Raw genomic sequence first — 20133 nt, forward strand, 5'->3', positions numbered from 1 at the left:
TCTACACAGCAAGAAAAGGCTTGCAAACACAGAAAACTAGCCTTGCTCCAAGGCTGTACTGAATGATACATCCATGGATTTGAAGTTATTCTATCCTTATAATAAGCAAGTCTAGATGAGCAATGCCAGTCTTTTATAGGGACAACTTGTTCTTATCATTCGTATTATCTTGGAATTATAATCTAAACTAACAATCATTTCCTTAGAGACTTGGATCTAACTGATCACCAGTCCACCTATGAACTGTCAACTCTGATGACTATAGCCTGTAAGTGCAACATCATAAGATAACATTCTTTATCTCAGGGCTAACAGGGCTCTTTTTTTTTATTCTGTTTGACATGAAGTTTTAGTAGGAAAAATAAATGTTTAGTCTGCAAAGGATATATCTAGACTGCTCAGTGGCTGACATTCAGACCCATGGAACTGAACACTCACAAACTATGATTATAACCTTACCAATTCATGTTATCATACTGGTTATAGCTAATTGACATGGTTATGTAAAAGTGACTTGTATTACTGCCAACAGGACCAATACAGAGGAAGAGGTTTAATGCCTACTTTTACATTATTGCAATGAATAACAATATTCAAATACCTCTGAATTTTACAAAAATAAGAACTTATTAAAAAATCTCAATTTGTCACCAACACGTCAGCCAGAAGCACTTAGTTTGGAATCCTTGATAGGCCTCTCCTGTTTATTGAACAGGGTGTTGAGTACTTTAAAAATATGGAGGTGTACATGTATTTACTTCCGTCAGGGAAGCTAGTGTGTTGCAACACTTGGTTTCCAGCAACCAGATCGATATGTAATGCATTAGATCTGTTCTATCTGACATGTTAACACTTCCTTCTTTTTCAGAACGGGACATGTTTTTAGTTCAATTCTTTTATAATTCCAATCAATTGAGCCGTCAGGCAAATGAAAAAGTATAACTAAAATTTGATTTTCTGATTGTAGCTTTTGTTTTTTTAGTGTCATTTTTTACAACTTCAAGCAAATGCAGTCATCAACCAAGTTGAGGAGAAAACCATTAAAAAAACCAGGAAATGTTAAGAAATATTTCACGTTTTAGCTTCTCATTAATTTTTAATATCAAACTATCAAACTGTTAAAAAAAATGTTGAACACACCCTTTTTCCTGCCAGAAGAACCTCGACTACTATATCATAGAAATGTAATAACACAATTGCTGTATACATGTAATAACACAATTGCTGTATACATATAATAACACAATTACTGTATAGTAGTAGTAGTAGTTTATCCAAAAAGTAATATAGGCCATAGACCCAGGGTACACGTTACAATCACTGTATACAAGTAACATTACTAATAACACAATTACTGTATACATGTAACACAAATACTACATACATGTAATAACACAATTACTACATACATGTAATAACACAATTACTACATACATGTAATAACACAATTACTACATACATGTAATCATGGTAATAACACAAATACTACATACATGTAATAACACAATTTCTGCACACATGTACATTTAATCAGCAAAGGACATTTCGTGATTACTTGGGGCAATGCCAGCTTCATTTTGACATGTTTCCAGTTGGCATTACCAATCTGTGATTATCCCGCTGCTGAAAAAATCTAATTAGGTGATGTGCACTTGCAAGTGCGTATTAAACAAAAACAGTCGCACTACCAGCAGTATCTAGAACAAACACTAATAATGATATGAATAATTTAATTGTTTCATATTGCTTGGTACATGTGGTATGGCAAGATTCCAATATCATTATTAAATTGTAATATCCTGAAATTAGCTCGGAAAAGAGACTGAGAGTCACTGTGAAAATATTCAAAGCATATTGTACAATGTTGTATGGTAATAGTATTAATGGGCTTTAAATTGCAGGCTTCTATTCCCAATCTACTTGCAACATGGTCCTCCATCGACCAGCAATCTAAAATAGTCACAGATGCAATGAGGAAATAATTGATAGAGTTCTGTTTCAATGTCACGACAATCAATTTACATGTAATGCGAGAAAAGTTGAATTGAAAAACGAACATGATAGAAACTGGGGCAAAGCACATGACTGGTGAGCAAGACTCGGCAAGACAGAGTGGGTGGCAGGAATTCTATTGAGGTGGGGAGGGGTTCAACTTTAGGTAAAATAGCAGTAGTTGGATTCTGTCGTTTCAGCGGATATCTGGACTGGTTTTTCTCTTGGATTGATAATTTTTATAATTTTAGATAATACAGAATTTCAAACCACATCCCACGGCTTGCACTCTACAATTTGCTACTAACAAGCCACAAGCCCAAACTCAATGTCAACCCCAAACCTGCACCCCATTAAACCAGCAAACTAGCACAAAAAACCTGCACCCCATTAACCAACAAACTAGCACCCCAAACCTGCACCCCATTAACAGCAAACTAGCACCCCAAACCTGCACCCCATTAACAGCAAACTAACACCCCAAACCTGCACCCCATTAACCAACAAACTAGCACCCCATTAACAGCAAACTAGCACCCCAAACCTGCACCCCATTAACAGCAAACTAGCACCCTAAACCTGCACCCCATTAACCAACAAACTAGCACCCTAAATCTGCAACCCATTAATCAGCAAACTAGCACCCCAAACCTGCACCCCATTAACCAACAAACTAGCACCCCAAACCTGCACCCCATTAACCAACAAACTAGCACCCCATAACCTGCACCATGCACCCCATATAACCCAGTACATTTTGATCAATAATTTTTCAAAGGCTGCACTGTGTCATTGTAGAGCAAGCAACAACATACTAATAACAGGAAGAGCTGATCAGTTGATAAACAATGATAAATACTGAGCTGGTTGTATAAATCTAATATGTGTTACAGAATGTTATCACATACCTAGTGTGTAAAGTCATACAAGACAAGTGTAAACTTACACTTGCCTTGTATGACTTTACACAAATTAGTTAGTGAGGCTGACATGTGTTATCACTGACGCCAAACACTGATAGCATCAACTGCTTCCTGGTTCTCAGATAACACTGTAAGCATGGTAAGTACAAGATTGTTTAATTTGCCCTTTGAAAACATGATAATCTTTTAACAATACACCAGGATGAAGTTTAAATGCAGATGCAAGCATGATAAATAACCACAGTCCACCAGGTCACACCTGACATTGAATAACATGAACACAGCCATCACTAGCTGCAGCCCGGGGGCAAACAGGGACTTTATTATCCTCATCCTGTTTGCTGCAATCAGCAATATTCCAGCTCTATGACAATGGCCTGTAAATAATTGGGTCAATTGATGTTACGAGCAATGATCCACGCCATTGGGGAATGTTGACAAGCCATCAACCAAGTCACTATTTGTTTGTTGCTTAACACCACATTCAGCAGTATTCTAGCTATATGATGATGACCTGTAAATAATTGGGTCTGGACCAGACAATCCAGTGATTGACATCACGAGCATCGATCTACCCAACTGGGATATGATAACCTGCATAAACTAAGTCTGTGAGTGTGACCACCCGATCCCGTTAGTCGTCTCTCATTACCTTCAGGTAAGACCTTATGGGGCCCATAAGTATGTTGGCAGAATATTTTGATACATGAGACTTTATGAAGCTTAGGCTTGCAAATATTCCCATGTGGGGATTAATCCTCAACGTTTCGGCTGCAGTCGTCATATTGGCTTGTTGGGGAACATGTACATTACGATTACCAGACGTTGTTGAGTGCATGAAGTATATAGGCTAAAATGTCAGAAGCTGAGTAATCTGCCAAGAACTCATTAGAAAAAGAAGGAAAAAAAATTAAGAACAGATTTATAGTTGCAATGGAAACATTTAATGACTGAGTGAACAACATTTTATGTTTTATGAGAGGGGCTGGGGTTATTGAGTTTGCATCTGATGAACTTTAGTTTGTTTGTTTGTTTGTTTAACCCTGCACTCAGCAATATTCCAGCCATATGAAGGCGGTCTGTAAATGATCGAGTCTGGACCAGACAGTCCAGAGATTGACATCAATCCACGCAATTGGGATACGATGACATGCATCAACCAAGTCACCTGTTAGTCACCTCTTACAACAAGCATAGTAGCCTTTTACAACAAGCAATGGTTGCTGAAGACCTATTCTACCCCGGATCTTCATGGGTCCTATTGTACTGGAATGCATGGATCCCCCAATGTTTAAATATTAACATCCAGGTTAAGACAAGGACACCTTGACTGTCATGCTTAATTTCAGAACAGTGAGTGAGTGAGTATGGTTTTACGCCGCATTTAGTAATATTCCAGCAATATCCCGGCGGGGAACACCAGAAATGGGCTTCACACATTGTCGGAAATCGAAACCGGGCCTTTGGCGTAACGAACGAACGTTTTAACCACTAGGCTACCCGACTGCCCCTTATTTCAGAACAGACTACAAGTATGCCTTGTGTGTTCATTAACATTATTAAAAATATTTATGCATATATACATTGTATATTCGACAATGGTTTTCCTGGAAACACATTCCACCAACTCCGACATTGTCGTGTTTAAGTTTGATGTGTTGAACTGCGTCATAGCGAAACCTACACCATGGGAAAAGGAAACACTTTGTTTATCACACGCCATGATTTTATAGATTAACTGGAGCACCTAATACCAACGTCAACAATGCTATACCTGACCACATAAACTCTGTGACTTTGGAATAAGCAAGAGTTTACTGTAGAGCTTGCTAATCATTTAACCAATGATAGGGAGACTTGAACATGTTTAACTTGTTAGCCTATGTTGGATGTTGTTCTAATGACTGTTTAGTGTGTTTCTGTATGCCCTGATTAGACTTACGTTTAGTCACAGGAATAAAGTTATCTTATTAAAAAAAAATATATCTACAAAATATAAAATAGTATCCAAATGGAGCCCAGAACAATGCTTAATTTAAGTGAGGCAATCTAGACTTGAACTGGATTCCTTTCTTCAGTTATTCCCTAGATAAACTACAGCCAGATGTTTATGAGTGAGTGAGTGAGTGAGTGAGTGAGTGAGTGAGTGAGTAGGGTTTTATGTTTTTACACCCTTGGGTCGATTCTGTTGAGTAGATATTTCTTTTAAATAATTCTCCTTAAATCCCTTTTCCGGTGACTTCAAACTAGTACTTATGTGATCAGTAAACAGAGAGGTGTAAAGACACACTGATTCATATTACTTTGCAAGCTGAAAGAATACAATGGGTAATTACGAACAGTGCTGTTATACTATTGGCTTCTCGAAATTTTTATGTGTATTTGTACGCAAGCAACTCAATTTATTGGGTAATGTTGATTTATTTTCCATATCTTACTCATGTTACCCAAATACACAGCATGTCTGGAGCTCTGCCCAATATAACCATTCTATTTTCAATATCTGTTGGGACTTCAGCATGTTCAGTTAGCCGGCCTGTTTTGTTATTATATTCCATTATTCAAGTGGAACTCGGCATATGCTATGCACTGATGTATGGAGGAGCAAAATTGAATCATCAAAATGGACACCAAACAACATTTATTAGATTTATTGTAATAATATTGCACTGAGGCAAAACACTCACTCAGTTTGTATACTTACTGACCTAATGATACCAACACTGGGCCGATTCCCTCCCCAAATGTATATACATGACATTGCGTGTTGGAACAGTTAACTTTAATAACCTGAACAAAAACTTTTGAACTTGAAATATTAAGTTTGGTGCACTCATACTCACATGTTAACCCCTGTTGTCACAACACAACTATATATTGAGAGATATACTTAAGTTGTCTGTTGTCAATGTCTGGTTTAATTCAAAGTGATGGAAAAAAACTCCCAATTACAGATCAGCTCTCCATCATCATCATCATCATCATCATGGTCAATTCCATCAGCAGTGTCTATAACACATTTTTTTGGAAATTTCATATTGATCCTTGAACATTAAATCTTAAAAAATACAATTCTGTACTCTAATCATCGTAACACGAAATACAAAAAATATGTATATATCATTTGGCACAACAATAAACAGTTACGATCCCAGCAGGTTGACACAGATTCACAGTCATTCAGTATTTACATAATTTGAAGGATATATAATGACAAATGAGTTTCATCTTGAATGCGATGACTTGTGTTGATGCTGTTGTCTTGAGGCTAAATACTTACCTGAATATTGATGTTTGTGATTCACTGACTTTATGGCATGTCTATTTGCCTGTACAGATGTGACTCAGGGACAGGTTTTGTTCATGCCTGGTCATGCATGACTCGCTTAATAGCCAAAACAGCTATACACTTATAAGCTTTATGTCCAGGTTGTTTGTTTATTTACCTAACCTATCTTGATTTTCACATTAATTGACATGGATAATTAGTATTTTAAATGGTGAAACATACTACTCCAAATTTGATAGGGATATTTTTACATTTCCATGATCCACAAAACTGATTGTCATATGTAAAGTTTATATGTAAATGTATCAAATGTTGGGTAGTATATTTGGATAGATAAATTATGAAATGTTACAAATCATGAACACGAAATGACTACATAAAACTAGAAACAAATAGCATTGGGCTTTTAACAAATCCACATTCCTCCATTTTATTACCGGTCATGTAAAATCTACAAATATCCACAATCTTACTTTATTAAATAGGAAATAAAATCTAATATTGCCCATTATTTTTTAAATAATACTATACAATGTTGAACTTGAATATGTACAATATATATATATCTGAACAATCTGATACATATAACTTATTCTTTCTTGAATCATAAAGGAACATAGTTATGATTTAACTGACTGCTTGCTAATAACTTGGACTAATACTTGCACAAGATATATATATCAGCTGATAAAGTCATTGACAAGACTTTCACCTTACAAAGATACGGAGTTGGTTAAGCGGTCCTCTTAACGTACATGTATATTTGTGGCGAGACAGACAGAAAAAATCACCTCTAGAATAAGAAAACATATGGACTGACGGCTGTTGTGTCGATCAGAGGGGAACATAGATAGAGTGAGTGAAGAAGGGATGAATACTTACTCAGCCATTGTAACTCGGATACTTTTTTCGGTTGTACGGTCTCGAGAAATCCTTTCACCATATCAAATAAAACATCCATGCTCTTTTCTAAAATCATTCCATCTTCTGTATCCACGTCCGAAGTTGAGGGTTGTGTTCCGTTCAGAGATTGGGTCGTCTGTGTGTTGACGGTAGAAAACGCTACTATACAAAGTACTGCACATGAATACACAACAGTCATGTAAGCGGCCATTGTTGATGGACGGTGAAATACTAAACTTTGATAACTTGTAAAGCAACAGCTAGGCTAGTAAGAACGGTAATATCCGTGTTGCTTTGCTTCGAGCCGCGAGAGATGTGCTTCACGTACCCATCCTTCTGCACCTTTCAAAAGTGTCTTGCTGCTCATATGTGACGTCACTAAGCCCCGCCCATCAATAGACTAGCCGCGCATGTGACGTGTGCTATTTATATCCGGGTCAGCACGAGCGCATTTTCATTCAAGACAGGTAACTCACCTGGCTTCGATGTTGATAAGCCAGCTCTAAGATATATGAGGATTTACCTGTTTGCTCAATTCCTTTGATGTCACGATTCGACTTCACGATGGCTTTGTTTTGACGAAAGGAACTGTTATTGTTTTCTTTCATTTTCGCTAATTGAGATACACGTGTTTTCCGATTTCTTAAATTACTTTTTTTATAGGAGCCCAGTGCCATTGTTATGTAACATGTTAATTCACTTCAAATGTTATGTTTGCTTGTACCTGAGGTGCAAAGCTAGGTATGTTATCTCTTTTACAGTACGATTTAATAAACTTATGTCGTTTCAACACAGGTTATGTACTTTATCAGTTTTGCAAATGTTTCTTTCATTATGGCCAAGATTTATTATATTGTTGTTGTTGGTTTGTTGTTTAACGCCGCACTCAACAAAATTCCAGCTATATGACGGCGGTCTGTAAATAATCGAGTCTGGACCGGACAATCCAGTGATTAATATAATGAGCATCGATCCACGCAATTGGGATCAATGACATGCATCAACCAAGTCAGCGAGCCTGACCACCCGATCCCGTTAGTCGCCTTTTACGACAAGCATAGTCGCCTTTACGGCAAGCAGGGGTTGCTGAAGACCTATTCTACCCCAGAATCTCATGATCAAGATTTATATATATTTTTCACTGTACGTGTTGAGTATAATCATATGTTGTATGGCTGTAAACTTAATGAATTTATAATACACAATATGTATCATATTACACATGACACAGTCTACGTTTATGTGTTGTAATTGTGTATAATTAATTAATGAAAACGTTAATAATTTAAGTTTAGCTTGGGAAGTACGGGGTAGATTAGGTTCCCGGTATGAATGGGTGACGCAAGAGTCGCCAAAATGGAGATCGACCTGTTATCATGAGTGGCCTGCTTGATGGTATGTCTTCGTGACCGGTGGCGTTAATCACTGTTCATTCTGTCAACCACTGGGTTGCCTGACAAAGACTATTAACAGAGCAGCGAAAATTGAAACAAACAAGAACGGATTATTCGATGGTGATGTATTAGATACGGGTATCATAGGCGATGTTACACGCATCCTATCAATGAGTATCTCGCACGTGACGTGCACGTGACGTCTCAAGGAACGAACGTGTGGCAATTTCACAGTACACAGAAATAAGCAGAGCAAAGAGTTATTTTTTAAGTGTATATATACTTTCTTTTGTCAGTTTAGATGGAATATTAATACATGACACTTTTTTTTTTATGGATAACAACTTTTTATTCTTTGTTAAACATGATCACCCGAAGAAGGGGCAAGTTGGTTGGTTGGTTTGTTGCTTAACGCCGCACTCAGCAATATTACAGCTATATGACGGCGGTCTGTAAATAATCGAGTCTGAGCCAGACAATCCAGTGATTAATATCATGAGCATCGGTCCAGGCAATTGGGATCTATGACATGCATGAACCAAGTCGGCGAGCAAGAAGAAGGGGCAAGAGGTAGCTGTGAGAGGTCGTTACAAAGAATACAAGAACTTGTTATCCCCCCCCCCCCAAAAAAAAGTGTCATGTATTAATATTCCTTCAAATTTCTAAACGCTTATCAAAGACTAGATGGAATATTGCTATTGAACGTAAAACAACATTCACTCGTTTATTCAATGTTCCATATGTTAAACTGCACGTGTGTATTCCCAATTCTTTTAATAATCGATAGCCCTATAAAATCAACAAGGTTGTAATCACGTGACAGGAATGTGTAATGATCTTAAACACAGTCAATATAAACATGGGCGATATTGAACGTGTTGTTCACCTGTGTGAGACAGATCGATACGTTCAGGCAAGCTATTGACAGACGGGCACCGACAAATGTCTTCTTCAGCCCCACAATACCGTAATGACCACGGTCGATCGTGATCAGCGCTTTTACACGCTAATCAGTATCTTAACGGAAGCTTCAGCATGTAATTGATCTGAGCTAATACAGACTGCATGTTTTCAACAGAGGTTTTGTCATTTAGATGGAAGGACAACTTAATCTGTGTTTTTTTACACTCGACAGTGCTTTCTGTTGCGCTGTCTCACACAGGGGTAAATATGCACGTAAAAAATATATTTATTTTACAGCTCATTACGGGAACCCTGCTGTGTGTATTGTAAAAAAACCCATTGCGCTTGCGTTTAATTGAATGTTTTGTGTGTTCAGTTATTCACTGTGTCGAATACTGCTGTTGTTTGACTTTTGTCAAGCGGTCCCCGTGCAAAGTTTATGTACGTGTAATTAACACCATCAGTATATAATTAATTGATGACATTGTTTAAGAATGCGTTAACATCTTAACGTGAAGGTTAGTTTAGAAGTAAATCCTGACGCAGACACAATCAGATATTATTAAAGACGATGCACGCAATGTTAAAAAAGGAGATGTTTCCGTTTCTTTCAACCGGGAAATATTGACTTTTCTTAGAAGGACGCTAGTTGTAAACACAATGAAACACTGTTCTGAAAAACTTCAGCATCGTAAAATGACACAATTCCCCTGCATCTTAGGCCAACGAAATGAAGGTCTTTCTATGAAAAGCTGTAAAAATCACGAACGAGAAGATTAAGCTTGGAAACACTGACAAACAATCGCTTATTACGCGCGGACCTCGGAGAGGACTACGTTTTTAAACGAACTTTTCTGAAAATAGGCAAACTTGAAAAAGAATATTTTCTCTTTGCAAGTATAATGGCGTCTGTTCAAGGTATACATTACAAGGTCTTAACAAAAGAACATTTTTCATTGGGTAAATGGATTATATATACATAAGACTATATGGATGACGCAAATCCGCTATTCATTAACGGTGTACATATACATTTTTACATTATATATATTCCGGACAATGTAGATTGTGACGTAATAATCGGAATGCTATAGGCTTTGTGGACCAATGATAAGCTTATACCTTCACGCTTATGTATTTGAAAAAATATAATCTTTGTTAGGATTGCATCAACATGATCTGTTGTCATCATTTCTCAACAAAGGAAACTCTTTAATTATCCGAGATTCGCTTTGAAATGCTAACCACTTGCAGTTCAAAGGATTATATTTTTAAAGGAATTTATGTTTATGTTTAGTTTTGTTTACCGTGTATTTCACCACATGACCTAGATAGCATCAACTAACTCCCATGCCTTGTCTTATCTTAGTGGGGCGGTCGGGTAGCCTAGCGGTTAAAGCGTTCGCTCGTCACGCCGAAGACCCGGGTTCGATTCCCGACATGGGTACTATGTGTGAAGCCCATTTCTGGTGTCCCCCGCCGTGATATTGCTGGAAAATTGCTAAAAGCGGCGTAAAACCAAACTCACTCACTCACTCACTCTTATCTTAGTTCTAGGATGGTATATCTGTTTAGCTTGAAAGTATGTTAAAGGGCGTCAATATATTATTAAAGGGCAAGGTATACGATAAGGGCCCGTTTCGGCTCACGGGATTTGCATAATTTAAGAACTGAGCAAAACTATTGGAAATAGTTTTGATAGTTATCGGACGTGTTCATGTAAATGAGAAAAATTCGTTCATTTCAACAATTATATGTATAAGACAAGACTAAATGCATAGGTGTGTATTACATGGTCACCACGGCTGATTGTAATGATGTTCATGAAGCGTTTGGACATGAGCAAGTTTTTGGCCGACTGATTTTCCGAGGACATGTTGTTTGTTTTGTTTGTTTTTTTTGTTTAACGCGCACTCAGCAATATTCCAGCTATATGACAGCGGTCTGTAAATATCGAGTCTGGACCAGACAATCCAGTGATTGATATCATGAGCATCGATCCACACAATCTGGATACGATGACATGCATCAACCAAGTCAGCGAGCCTGACCACCCGATCCCGTTAGTCGGTAAGAATGGGTTGCTGAAGACCTATTCTACCCCGGATCTTCACGGGTGAAGAATAACATGGTAAAGTATTCATCTTTGGTTACGGACTTACTCTTACTAAGATTTCCACCACAAATTCATTTTAGCCATACTAACGTTACTGATCATGTCAGAAGTTAAAAACGTGCACGTGTAAGAAAAAACACAGGGTACTTGTGAGCCATTCGAACCTGCATGTCTGATACTTTTTATACCAATGTCGGCAACTTTTAAATTTGAAATTTCCCAGTGGGCCAAAACGTGCCTTTATCCTTCTACTCCTTTACCGGTCCCTTCGTTTGTGTAGGTGGTTGGCCGTGATATTACTCGAATATTGCTAAAAGCGGCTTAAAATCGTACTCACTCACCCACTTGGCGCGACATTTATGAAGTCTTTGATAAAGGGGCGGTCGGGTAGCCTAGTGGTTAAAGCGTTCGCTCGTTACGCCGAAGACCCGGGCTCGATTCCCGACATGGGTACAGTGTGTGAAGCCCATTTCTGATGTCCCCTGCCGTGATACTGCTAGAATATTGCATAAAAACGGCGTAAAACCATACTCACTTAATAAACCATATGAGAGGGCGATATTTGTTTATTTTTGTCCTACCCAATTGTACTTACAAATATAAAATCATCTATAATTTAAAAAATACATGAACAACGTTAATTTAAAGGCTAAGGTCTAATTAAGCTGACTGGACTAGTTCATTATTCCATAGGTGAGCATTTTCTGCCACCTCATTTTTGAGTAGTCAAACTTAGAATAGTCTACACGGGAAATAGTCATAAGGGGAGTGAACCGTCAAAAGAGCGTGGAAATTGTTTAAAAAATATTTTCATAAAAATATACTTTGTGCTCAGGTTTTGGCCCAAAACAAAAATGTTTCATTAGATATTCTATACGTCTTGAAAATAATGTGTTGCGAATAAAAACATGCATTTCACAGAAATATATTGCGTGTTTCGAAGAGATGTCTTATTATATATCCCGTCCTTAACTCAAGATACAAAATTGAAACTAAGGGCTTGTCGTTTTTAAGTTAGATGTTAGAACCAAATATTACCCTAGGACATTGAAATAAACCCGGGGCGTTGGGATAGCCTAATGATTAAAGCGCTCACTCTTCACACCGAAGACCCGGGTTCGATTCCCCACATCGGTACAATGTGTGAAGCCCATTGCTGGTTCCCCTGGCGTGATATTGCTGGAATATTGCTGAAAGCGGCGTCAAACAATACCCACTCACTGATATCTGCAATTATGTTTAACCTACAGTAACATCTGCCGCGTGTGGTGAGGCTGGTCCTCATAGACCTACAGATATGATGGGTATTTAGTACTGACGTCCGACCCGTGAAGATCCGGAGTAGACTGAATCTTCAGCAACCCATGCTTGTCGGGAAAGGCAAATGTTGCCCGACGGTTATTGATGTTGTTACACCACTATCGGTCGATGTTGTTTTAGTAGATACACCATGATCGATCGAGGTTGTTTTAGTAGATACACAATGATATTGATGTTGTTTTAGTAGATACACCATGATCGATCGATGTTGTTTTAGTAGATTCACCATGATATTGATGTTGTTTTAGTAGATACACCATGATCGATCGACGTTGCTTTAGTAGATATACCATAATCGATCGATGTTGTTTTAGTACACACAATATGATCGGTCGATGTTTTTTCAGTACAGACAATGTGATCGGATCACTTCTGTTCCAGACTCGATTATTTCCAAACCGCCGTCATACAACTTTAACATTGCTGAGTGCGTCGTTAAACAACAAACAAACAAAATTCAAGAAAAACACATATCTTATATACAAACTTGTTCGTAACAAAAGTCATTTTGTTATGTTTATACATGTTGGGAAAGTATGTGAAGGATAAAAAAATCAGTGAAAACCTTTTTTTATCCCGTACAAAATAAAATAAGTTAGAATAAGAAGGGGCCGGATTTCTTAAACTTTGGCTCTGCAAAATCTGCGCAGGGTGTTCGTGCCCTTGGCCTCCTGTATCGCCATGTCGCTTGTATGTGGTTGACAAATACCTAACATGTCCTTCGCGTTTCCCCTTATGTTTGCCACAAACACTAAATGTTGCCTGTCGACACAAACTGTGGCGAGAAATAGCCACATGATCAGGTGTCGCTGTGGGAATTCCTGAAGATATTTGTAATTAACAAGTAATTTACTGTAGGGATCAAATAAACCTGTGCCCCGCGCCACTGCAGTATAGGGAATGTCACCGCGGCCAGTGGGAGACCTTTGTTTGGGGGTTTCGGCTTTGTCACACATATTGATCATAAATAGGCGTGTCTGATGTTTTAAGATTGCCCTTTGATGTTTAAACTTTTGTTTGAAGATTAGCTATATATCAGCTGACAGAAACGTGGAATTCTCTTTCATTGGAAGGAATATCCAATTTAGAACCAAGTGGTAAGCGTCAATTATACCCGGTGGTGAGTGAGTGAGTGAGTTTTTAGCAATATTCCAGCAATATCCCGGCGGGGAAACCAGAAATGGGCTTCACACATTTCACCCACGTCGGGAAACGAACCCGGGTCTTCAGCGTGACGAGCGAACGCTGTAACCACTATAGTGAGTGAGTGAGTTGGGTTTAACGCCGCTTTTAACATTATTCCAGTTATATCACGGCGTGTCAGCTTAATGTGGGAGGAAAGCTCGAAGTGATGCAGGTCTCAGACGTTTACCACTTCGGTGAAACCCAAGAGCACGGGTATGGTGCTGACAAACCTAGAAACATAATTGGGGCGAACCGGGATTCGAACCCACAATCATAGGTTTCTGGCGTGCCCAAGGGACGCAACTCTGCACAGCGAATCGCGGCGCCTTAGACGACTGGGCCACCCGTGCCCCCGTAACCTCTATAGGGGCCACCCGACCAACCTATACCCGGTGAAATGAAGGCGATAGGACATAGTACTAAATCATGTGGTACCATATGTACTTCAGGTGTGTGTGCGTGCGCGTGTGTGTGCGTGTGCGTGCGTGCGTGCGTGCGTGCGTGTGTGTGTGTGTGTTTAGGGACGTTGTTCCAGCTATTTCACGACAGCCTGTACAGAAATCGAGTCTGGGCCAGGCAAACCCGAGATCGATATAATGAGCAGTTGCGTTTTACTGTAACCAGCAATTTGGGAGTCAATACGGGCCTATATTCTCACCACATAGGGTACTTCTTTCTATACAGCCTGGATGCCTGCATGGGTATGCTGCGCTTGCGCTACACTACGTCAGCGCAGCATACCCAGGGAACCAGGCTGGTTCCTTTAAGTTCATTCATAAACAGGTGTATACCGCATCCAAACCCCAGTTTATTGCCAAAATACGTATCAGATCACAATGAGTCACACACTGTCGGATCCCGTTAGTCGCCTCTTACGACGAGCATAGTCGCCTTTTACAGAAAGCATGGGTTTCTGAAGACCTTTTCTACCCCGGATCTTTACGGGTAAAACACATACTGAGAATGACTATGTATGAATATTCAACATGAGATGTTACCGCGAGAAATAATGACGCTTCGGCGAATTATTGGACAATAAATTCGTTATTTGTTTAGATAATAAACGCATAAACAATAACAAATAGGTCTACGCCTGTTTGAATAGTTGTTTATTCGGCAGAGAGCTATCAGTTTTATATACCTCCACCGATGTAACGGTGTCATTTGGGACCAATGGTTTTCGTTCAGTTACTGAAATGCCAAGCCATAGAAAGTATATACACTGATGTTTGATAGTGGCTAAACATCAAACAAACAAAATCGTTATTCGACGATGAAGAAATTGAAAAGGGTATCTTACTTTTCTTTGGATCCTAAGTTTGCAGTGTTTCGGCGACTGTTTTCAGACTAGAAACCGTTTTTTACAACGATTGTAATTTTTTGGTCAAATCCAATTTTCAAGTGTGTTTTTTCTTGTCATTTGTCAATATCCTAAACTCATCTACACTCTATATTACAATGGTTTATTTTTAAAAAGTAATTGTGATATGGGAATATTGCTTATAGGAATTCGAAATACATTTCCTGCACTCGGAAAATATGCATATATATTGATATGTATTTGTAACTTAGAAATAAGGACTTAGTGGTGGTTTAACTGTTCTTCAAGTCTACCCACGTTCACCTCGCCTCTCGATCTTCCGCCGATTCGAATCAAGTCATCCAGACTGCACCACACGAAATTCGGATGAACATGTCATTGACATCAATATCTATTCGCAGGGCGTACGAGGGCGGTTGTTGTGATTTAGTACGTACTATTGCTAGTCCGACAGTGGGGCAATTTGTCTGTCTTCAGCTCATGTCGATTTCACCGTCTGATTAGTTAGCGTCCATTTAGGTCAGGAGCGGGTGATTAAAAATCAGCAGTGATTCATAAAACGTAGTCCCACGATGTAAACAGCTCTGTAAACACATGTTGGAAACAGGTGCGTTCCTGCGGCGACACTGACGTCAATCTCTTCGTCAGATACGCGCTGTTGTCGGAATATGTGAAGCATATTGCTCTCTGCTGTGGACACGATTTCAATAAAACAGCTTCTCAACCATGGCCATGCTAATTTCAAAAGACAGGGTATGTGATTCAATTCAAGGCAAAGCACGTATGGACATTTATCAGTGTGCAATACGCACCTATTACACACATAATTGTTCGTTATAATGATTTATGTCGGAGAATGCGTGTCACTAATTTCGAAACAGCGTCGATTGACATTCACGATGTGCCTAACGTAAGGACAAAGATAAAAAGTAGAAAAATAAACCAAAAAATCAAATATTTACAGTATAAACATCAAATGTATTCCAACAAATTGCCAAGTACGTGTACATACTCAATCAAATCTATATACCTGAAAACATCCTATTGGTAATGTGTTAATTACTCACCTTCTAAAACTCCCCCGTGGTGATTTGGGAGAAGACTAGGCCCCCATGCTTGCCGAAGGAGCCGACAAAAGGGATAGGGAGGTCGTGTGCTGGTGGCGTGGATCGTTGCCCATATATGGTTATCAATCACTGGTTTGTCTGGTCTGGTTAGCACAAAAACAACAAGTTCTGGTGTATACTTCAGTGGTTAGCACAAAAACGGTAGGGTCTGGTGTATGCTTCAATAGTTAGCACAATAACGGTAGGGTATAATGGATACTTCATTGGTTAGCACAATAACGGTAAGGTCTGGTGTATACTTCAATGGTTAGCACAATAACGGTAGGGTATAATGGATACTTCAATGGTTAGCACAATAACGGTAAGGTCTGGTGTATGCTTCAATTGTTAGCACAATAACGGTAGGGTATACTGTATACTTCAATGGTTAGCACAATAACGGTAAGGTCTTGTGTATACTTCAATGGTTAGTACAATAACAGTAGGGTCTGGTGTATTCTTCAATGGTTAACACAATGACGGTAAGGTCTAATGTATACTTCAATAGTTAACACAATGACGGTAAGGTCTAATGTATACTTCAATGGTTAGCACAATAACGGTAAGGTCTTGTGTATACTTCAATGGTTAGCACAATAACGGTATGGTCTGGTGTATGCTTCAATGGTTAGCACAATAACGGTAGGGTATAATGGATACTTCAATGGTTAGCACAATAACGGTAAGGTCTGGTGTATGCTTCAATGGTTAGCACAATAACGGTAGGGTATACTGTATACTTCAATGGTTAGCACAATAACGGTAAGGTCTGGTGTATACTTCAATGGTTAACACAATGACGGTAAGGTCTAATGTATACTTCAATAGTTAACACAATGACGGTAAGGTCTAATGTATACTTCAATGGTTAGCACAATAACGGTAAGGTCTGGTGTATACTTCAATAGTTAGCACAATGACGGTAAGGTCTGGTGTATACTTCAATAGTTAGCACAATAACGGTAGGGTCTGGTGTATACTTCAATAGTTAGCACAATAACGGTAGGGTCTGGTGTATACTTCAATAGTTAGCACAATAACGGTAAGGTCTGGTGTATACTTCAATAGTTAGCACAATAACGGTAGGGTCTGGTGTATACTTCAATAGTTAACACAATAACGGTAAGGTCTGGTGTATACTTCAATGGTAAGCACATCCTTTATTTATAGAATATATATCTGGCTTCAAAGGAAAACGGGGGCGGTCGGGTAGCCTAGTGGTTTAAGCGTTCGCTCGTCACGCTGAAGACCCTGGTTCGATTCCCGACATGGGTACAATGTGTGAAGCCCTTTTCTGGTGTCCCCCGCCGTGATATTGCTGGAATATTGCTAAAAGCGGCGTAAAACGATACTCACTCACACATTCAAATGGAAACAAATTAGAAACAAAATACAAAAAAATACTTTTAAATGTTCCATGACCGGCGTGTTCGCCCGAACATAATAAAAACCTGACATGTCGGTAAATAGAACCCCGAGCTATAGTTCATCAGATATGATAAATATTTGCCGATTTGCATCTATTATCTCACGGCAATTTGTTTCTCTCATATGGCACTGCCGCCTATACTCCGATAGTCTTAATCCTTGACATCCCTTGCTATATTAAATGTAGGTTAATTCTCCCTGAAGGGGATGCTCATATTAATGAGGGAAATAGTATGGCTTCAAAAAGTTAGACCAGTGGCCGGCAAAGCGCAACAGTACCTAGCTACTATATGTAAATTACATAAACTTGGAGTAGTATAACCATTTAACAGGCGAGAGCTTTCAGCTCTAGTTGTATGTGTAATTCATTATCCGTTCTGTTATTTGGGATTAAACTACTCCATATTGTTTTTATATACTGAATAAAATAAGTTACAAATCATTCATATTTTTTAGGATACTTTTTGTAGTGAAGACTGGGCACACAATTTCATAATAAAATATCCCCCAAAATAATCACGATCCCTTGCCCTTTTTGTTCAGTATACATGTCTATACTTATACTATATACTTCCTGAGAATTCCTGAGAATTTTTATACATTTGGTGAATGTGTGCGTGCGTGCGTGCGTGCGTGCGTGTGTGCATGACCGCACTCAGCAAAATTCCAGCTATATGACGGCGGCCTGTAAATAATCGAGTCTGGATCAGACATTTGAGTGATTGACAAAATATTCGATATGTAATTTTGATACGAGTGAGTGAGTGAGTATGGTTTTACATCGTTTTTAGCAATATTCCAGCAATATCACGGCGGGCTTCACACACTGTACCAATGTCGGGAATCGAACCCGGGTCCTCGGCGTGACGAGCGAACGCTTTAACCACTAGGCTACCCGACCGCCCCTTTGGTACGATGACATGCATCAACCAAGTCAGCGAGTCTGGTCACCCGATGCCGTAAGTCGTCTCTTACGACTAGCATGGGTTGCTGAAGGCAAATTTTATCCCGGGTTTCACGGGGGTAGTTCTTAATGATATTCTGACCTGTTCCTTAAACCATCACCAACCGGCGCATTCTTTTCCAAGGGAACTGAACTGCTAAAGGGTCTTGTTTGCATAAGAAATTACCAATGTCACCGCCCTAGTCTAACTGCGGTGGTGCAAATGTTCTACAGTCTGTACAGTACACAGTGTATTAGAAAAGGGTCACCTAAAAGATGTGTTCTAGTTGACAGAAGGCCAATTCAAGATATATATTTGGGGAGGTTAATTAAGTATTATTATGGACATTCGTTTAACTGTTATATTGTAAAGAAACAGGCTTTATTTAATGAGAAAGTTGATTGCGTTTCTGCTGCTGTTCCTATAATATACTTATGAGAAGCAGGTTGATAGTTGAGTCGCCATGCCAAGCTATTCCAATGCTGGGAAGGTCTATTAAATAATTGGGGGTGACAAGCATATGTTATATGAACAACTTTACTTCTTTGTCTGTCTTATCTAGCTACCTTCATTTTGGGAGGTCTGCGTTACGCCAGTGAACCTTATAAAGAGGGGTGTGAGAGTGGGTTGGGGGTGTCAAGAAAAATGGGTCCCCCAAAAGAAATACATGCAAGCAAATTAAGGGTTATCAAGCACAGAGTAATAATAGCGAACGGGTCAAATGTATCACTCATCAACAGAAAGGAGAATAGTTCCACGTACACTGAGCGTGGAGCGTGAACTTTCATAAGTCAGTGGTACAGCAATCAGTTCGAGTAATCTTGCAAAATTCAGCTTGTGATGTTTTGAACAAATGACACTATGACACTATGACACTTCTCACTAATTCTAGACTGGAGTCTCTGTTGCCATGGTTATTATAACAGCCCTATTTATTTAATCAAGTTTCGTACCAACGGGAAGGTGTGGACGTGGTTGTTGTCAATGACAACATTGACACTGGAATTGGGGTATCGTGTAAATATAAGGACCATCTCGTAAATCTATCCTTACCCCTCTGATGTTGTAAACCAGACTTGTCGAGTAGACGCCATTGTTTGACTGTTTGAGTGAGTGAGGTGGGTTTAACGCCGCTTTTAACATTATTCTAGTTATATCACGGCGTGTCAGCTTAATGTGGGAGGAAAGCCCGAAGTGATGCAGGTCTCAGACGTTTACCACTTCGGTGAAACCCACGAGCACGGGTATGCCCACCTTGACTATTTGACACTGTGGCGTCAAGGACATCCTTTCTTGAAATCACAATTGA

The 20133-nt window shown here is 39.1% G+C and overlaps 1 protein-coding gene across 7 annotated transcripts in view; it reads right to left on the reverse strand.

The window, feature by feature from the left end:
* LOC124146361 (prominin-1-like) overlaps window positions 1–7496 on the reverse strand; it is an 86465-nt gene extending 78969 nt beyond the window's left edge. For 6 of the 7 annotated variants that reach the window (XM_046516615.2, XM_046516620.2, XM_046516618.2 and 3 more), the window contains exon 1: window positions 7087–7495. In XM_046516615.2, the coding sequence (XP_046372571.2) occupies window positions 7087–7318 (232 nt within the window). In that variant the 5' untranslated portion in view covers window positions 7319–7495. Of the gene's footprint in view, window positions 1–7086 lie in introns of all 7 variants that reach the window. The other variant, XM_046516614.2, reaches the window with a different exon arrangement.
* Between the last annotated feature and the right edge of the window lie 12637 nt (window positions 7497–20133).

Source organism: Haliotis rufescens, unplaced genomic scaffold (genome assembly GCF_023055435.1).
Source record: "Haliotis rufescens isolate VD_foot unplaced genomic scaffold, xgHalRufe1.0.p SCAF_11, whole genome shotgun sequence".
Lineage (NCBI taxonomy): Eukaryota > Metazoa > Mollusca > Gastropoda > Lepetellida > Haliotidae > Haliotis > Haliotis rufescens.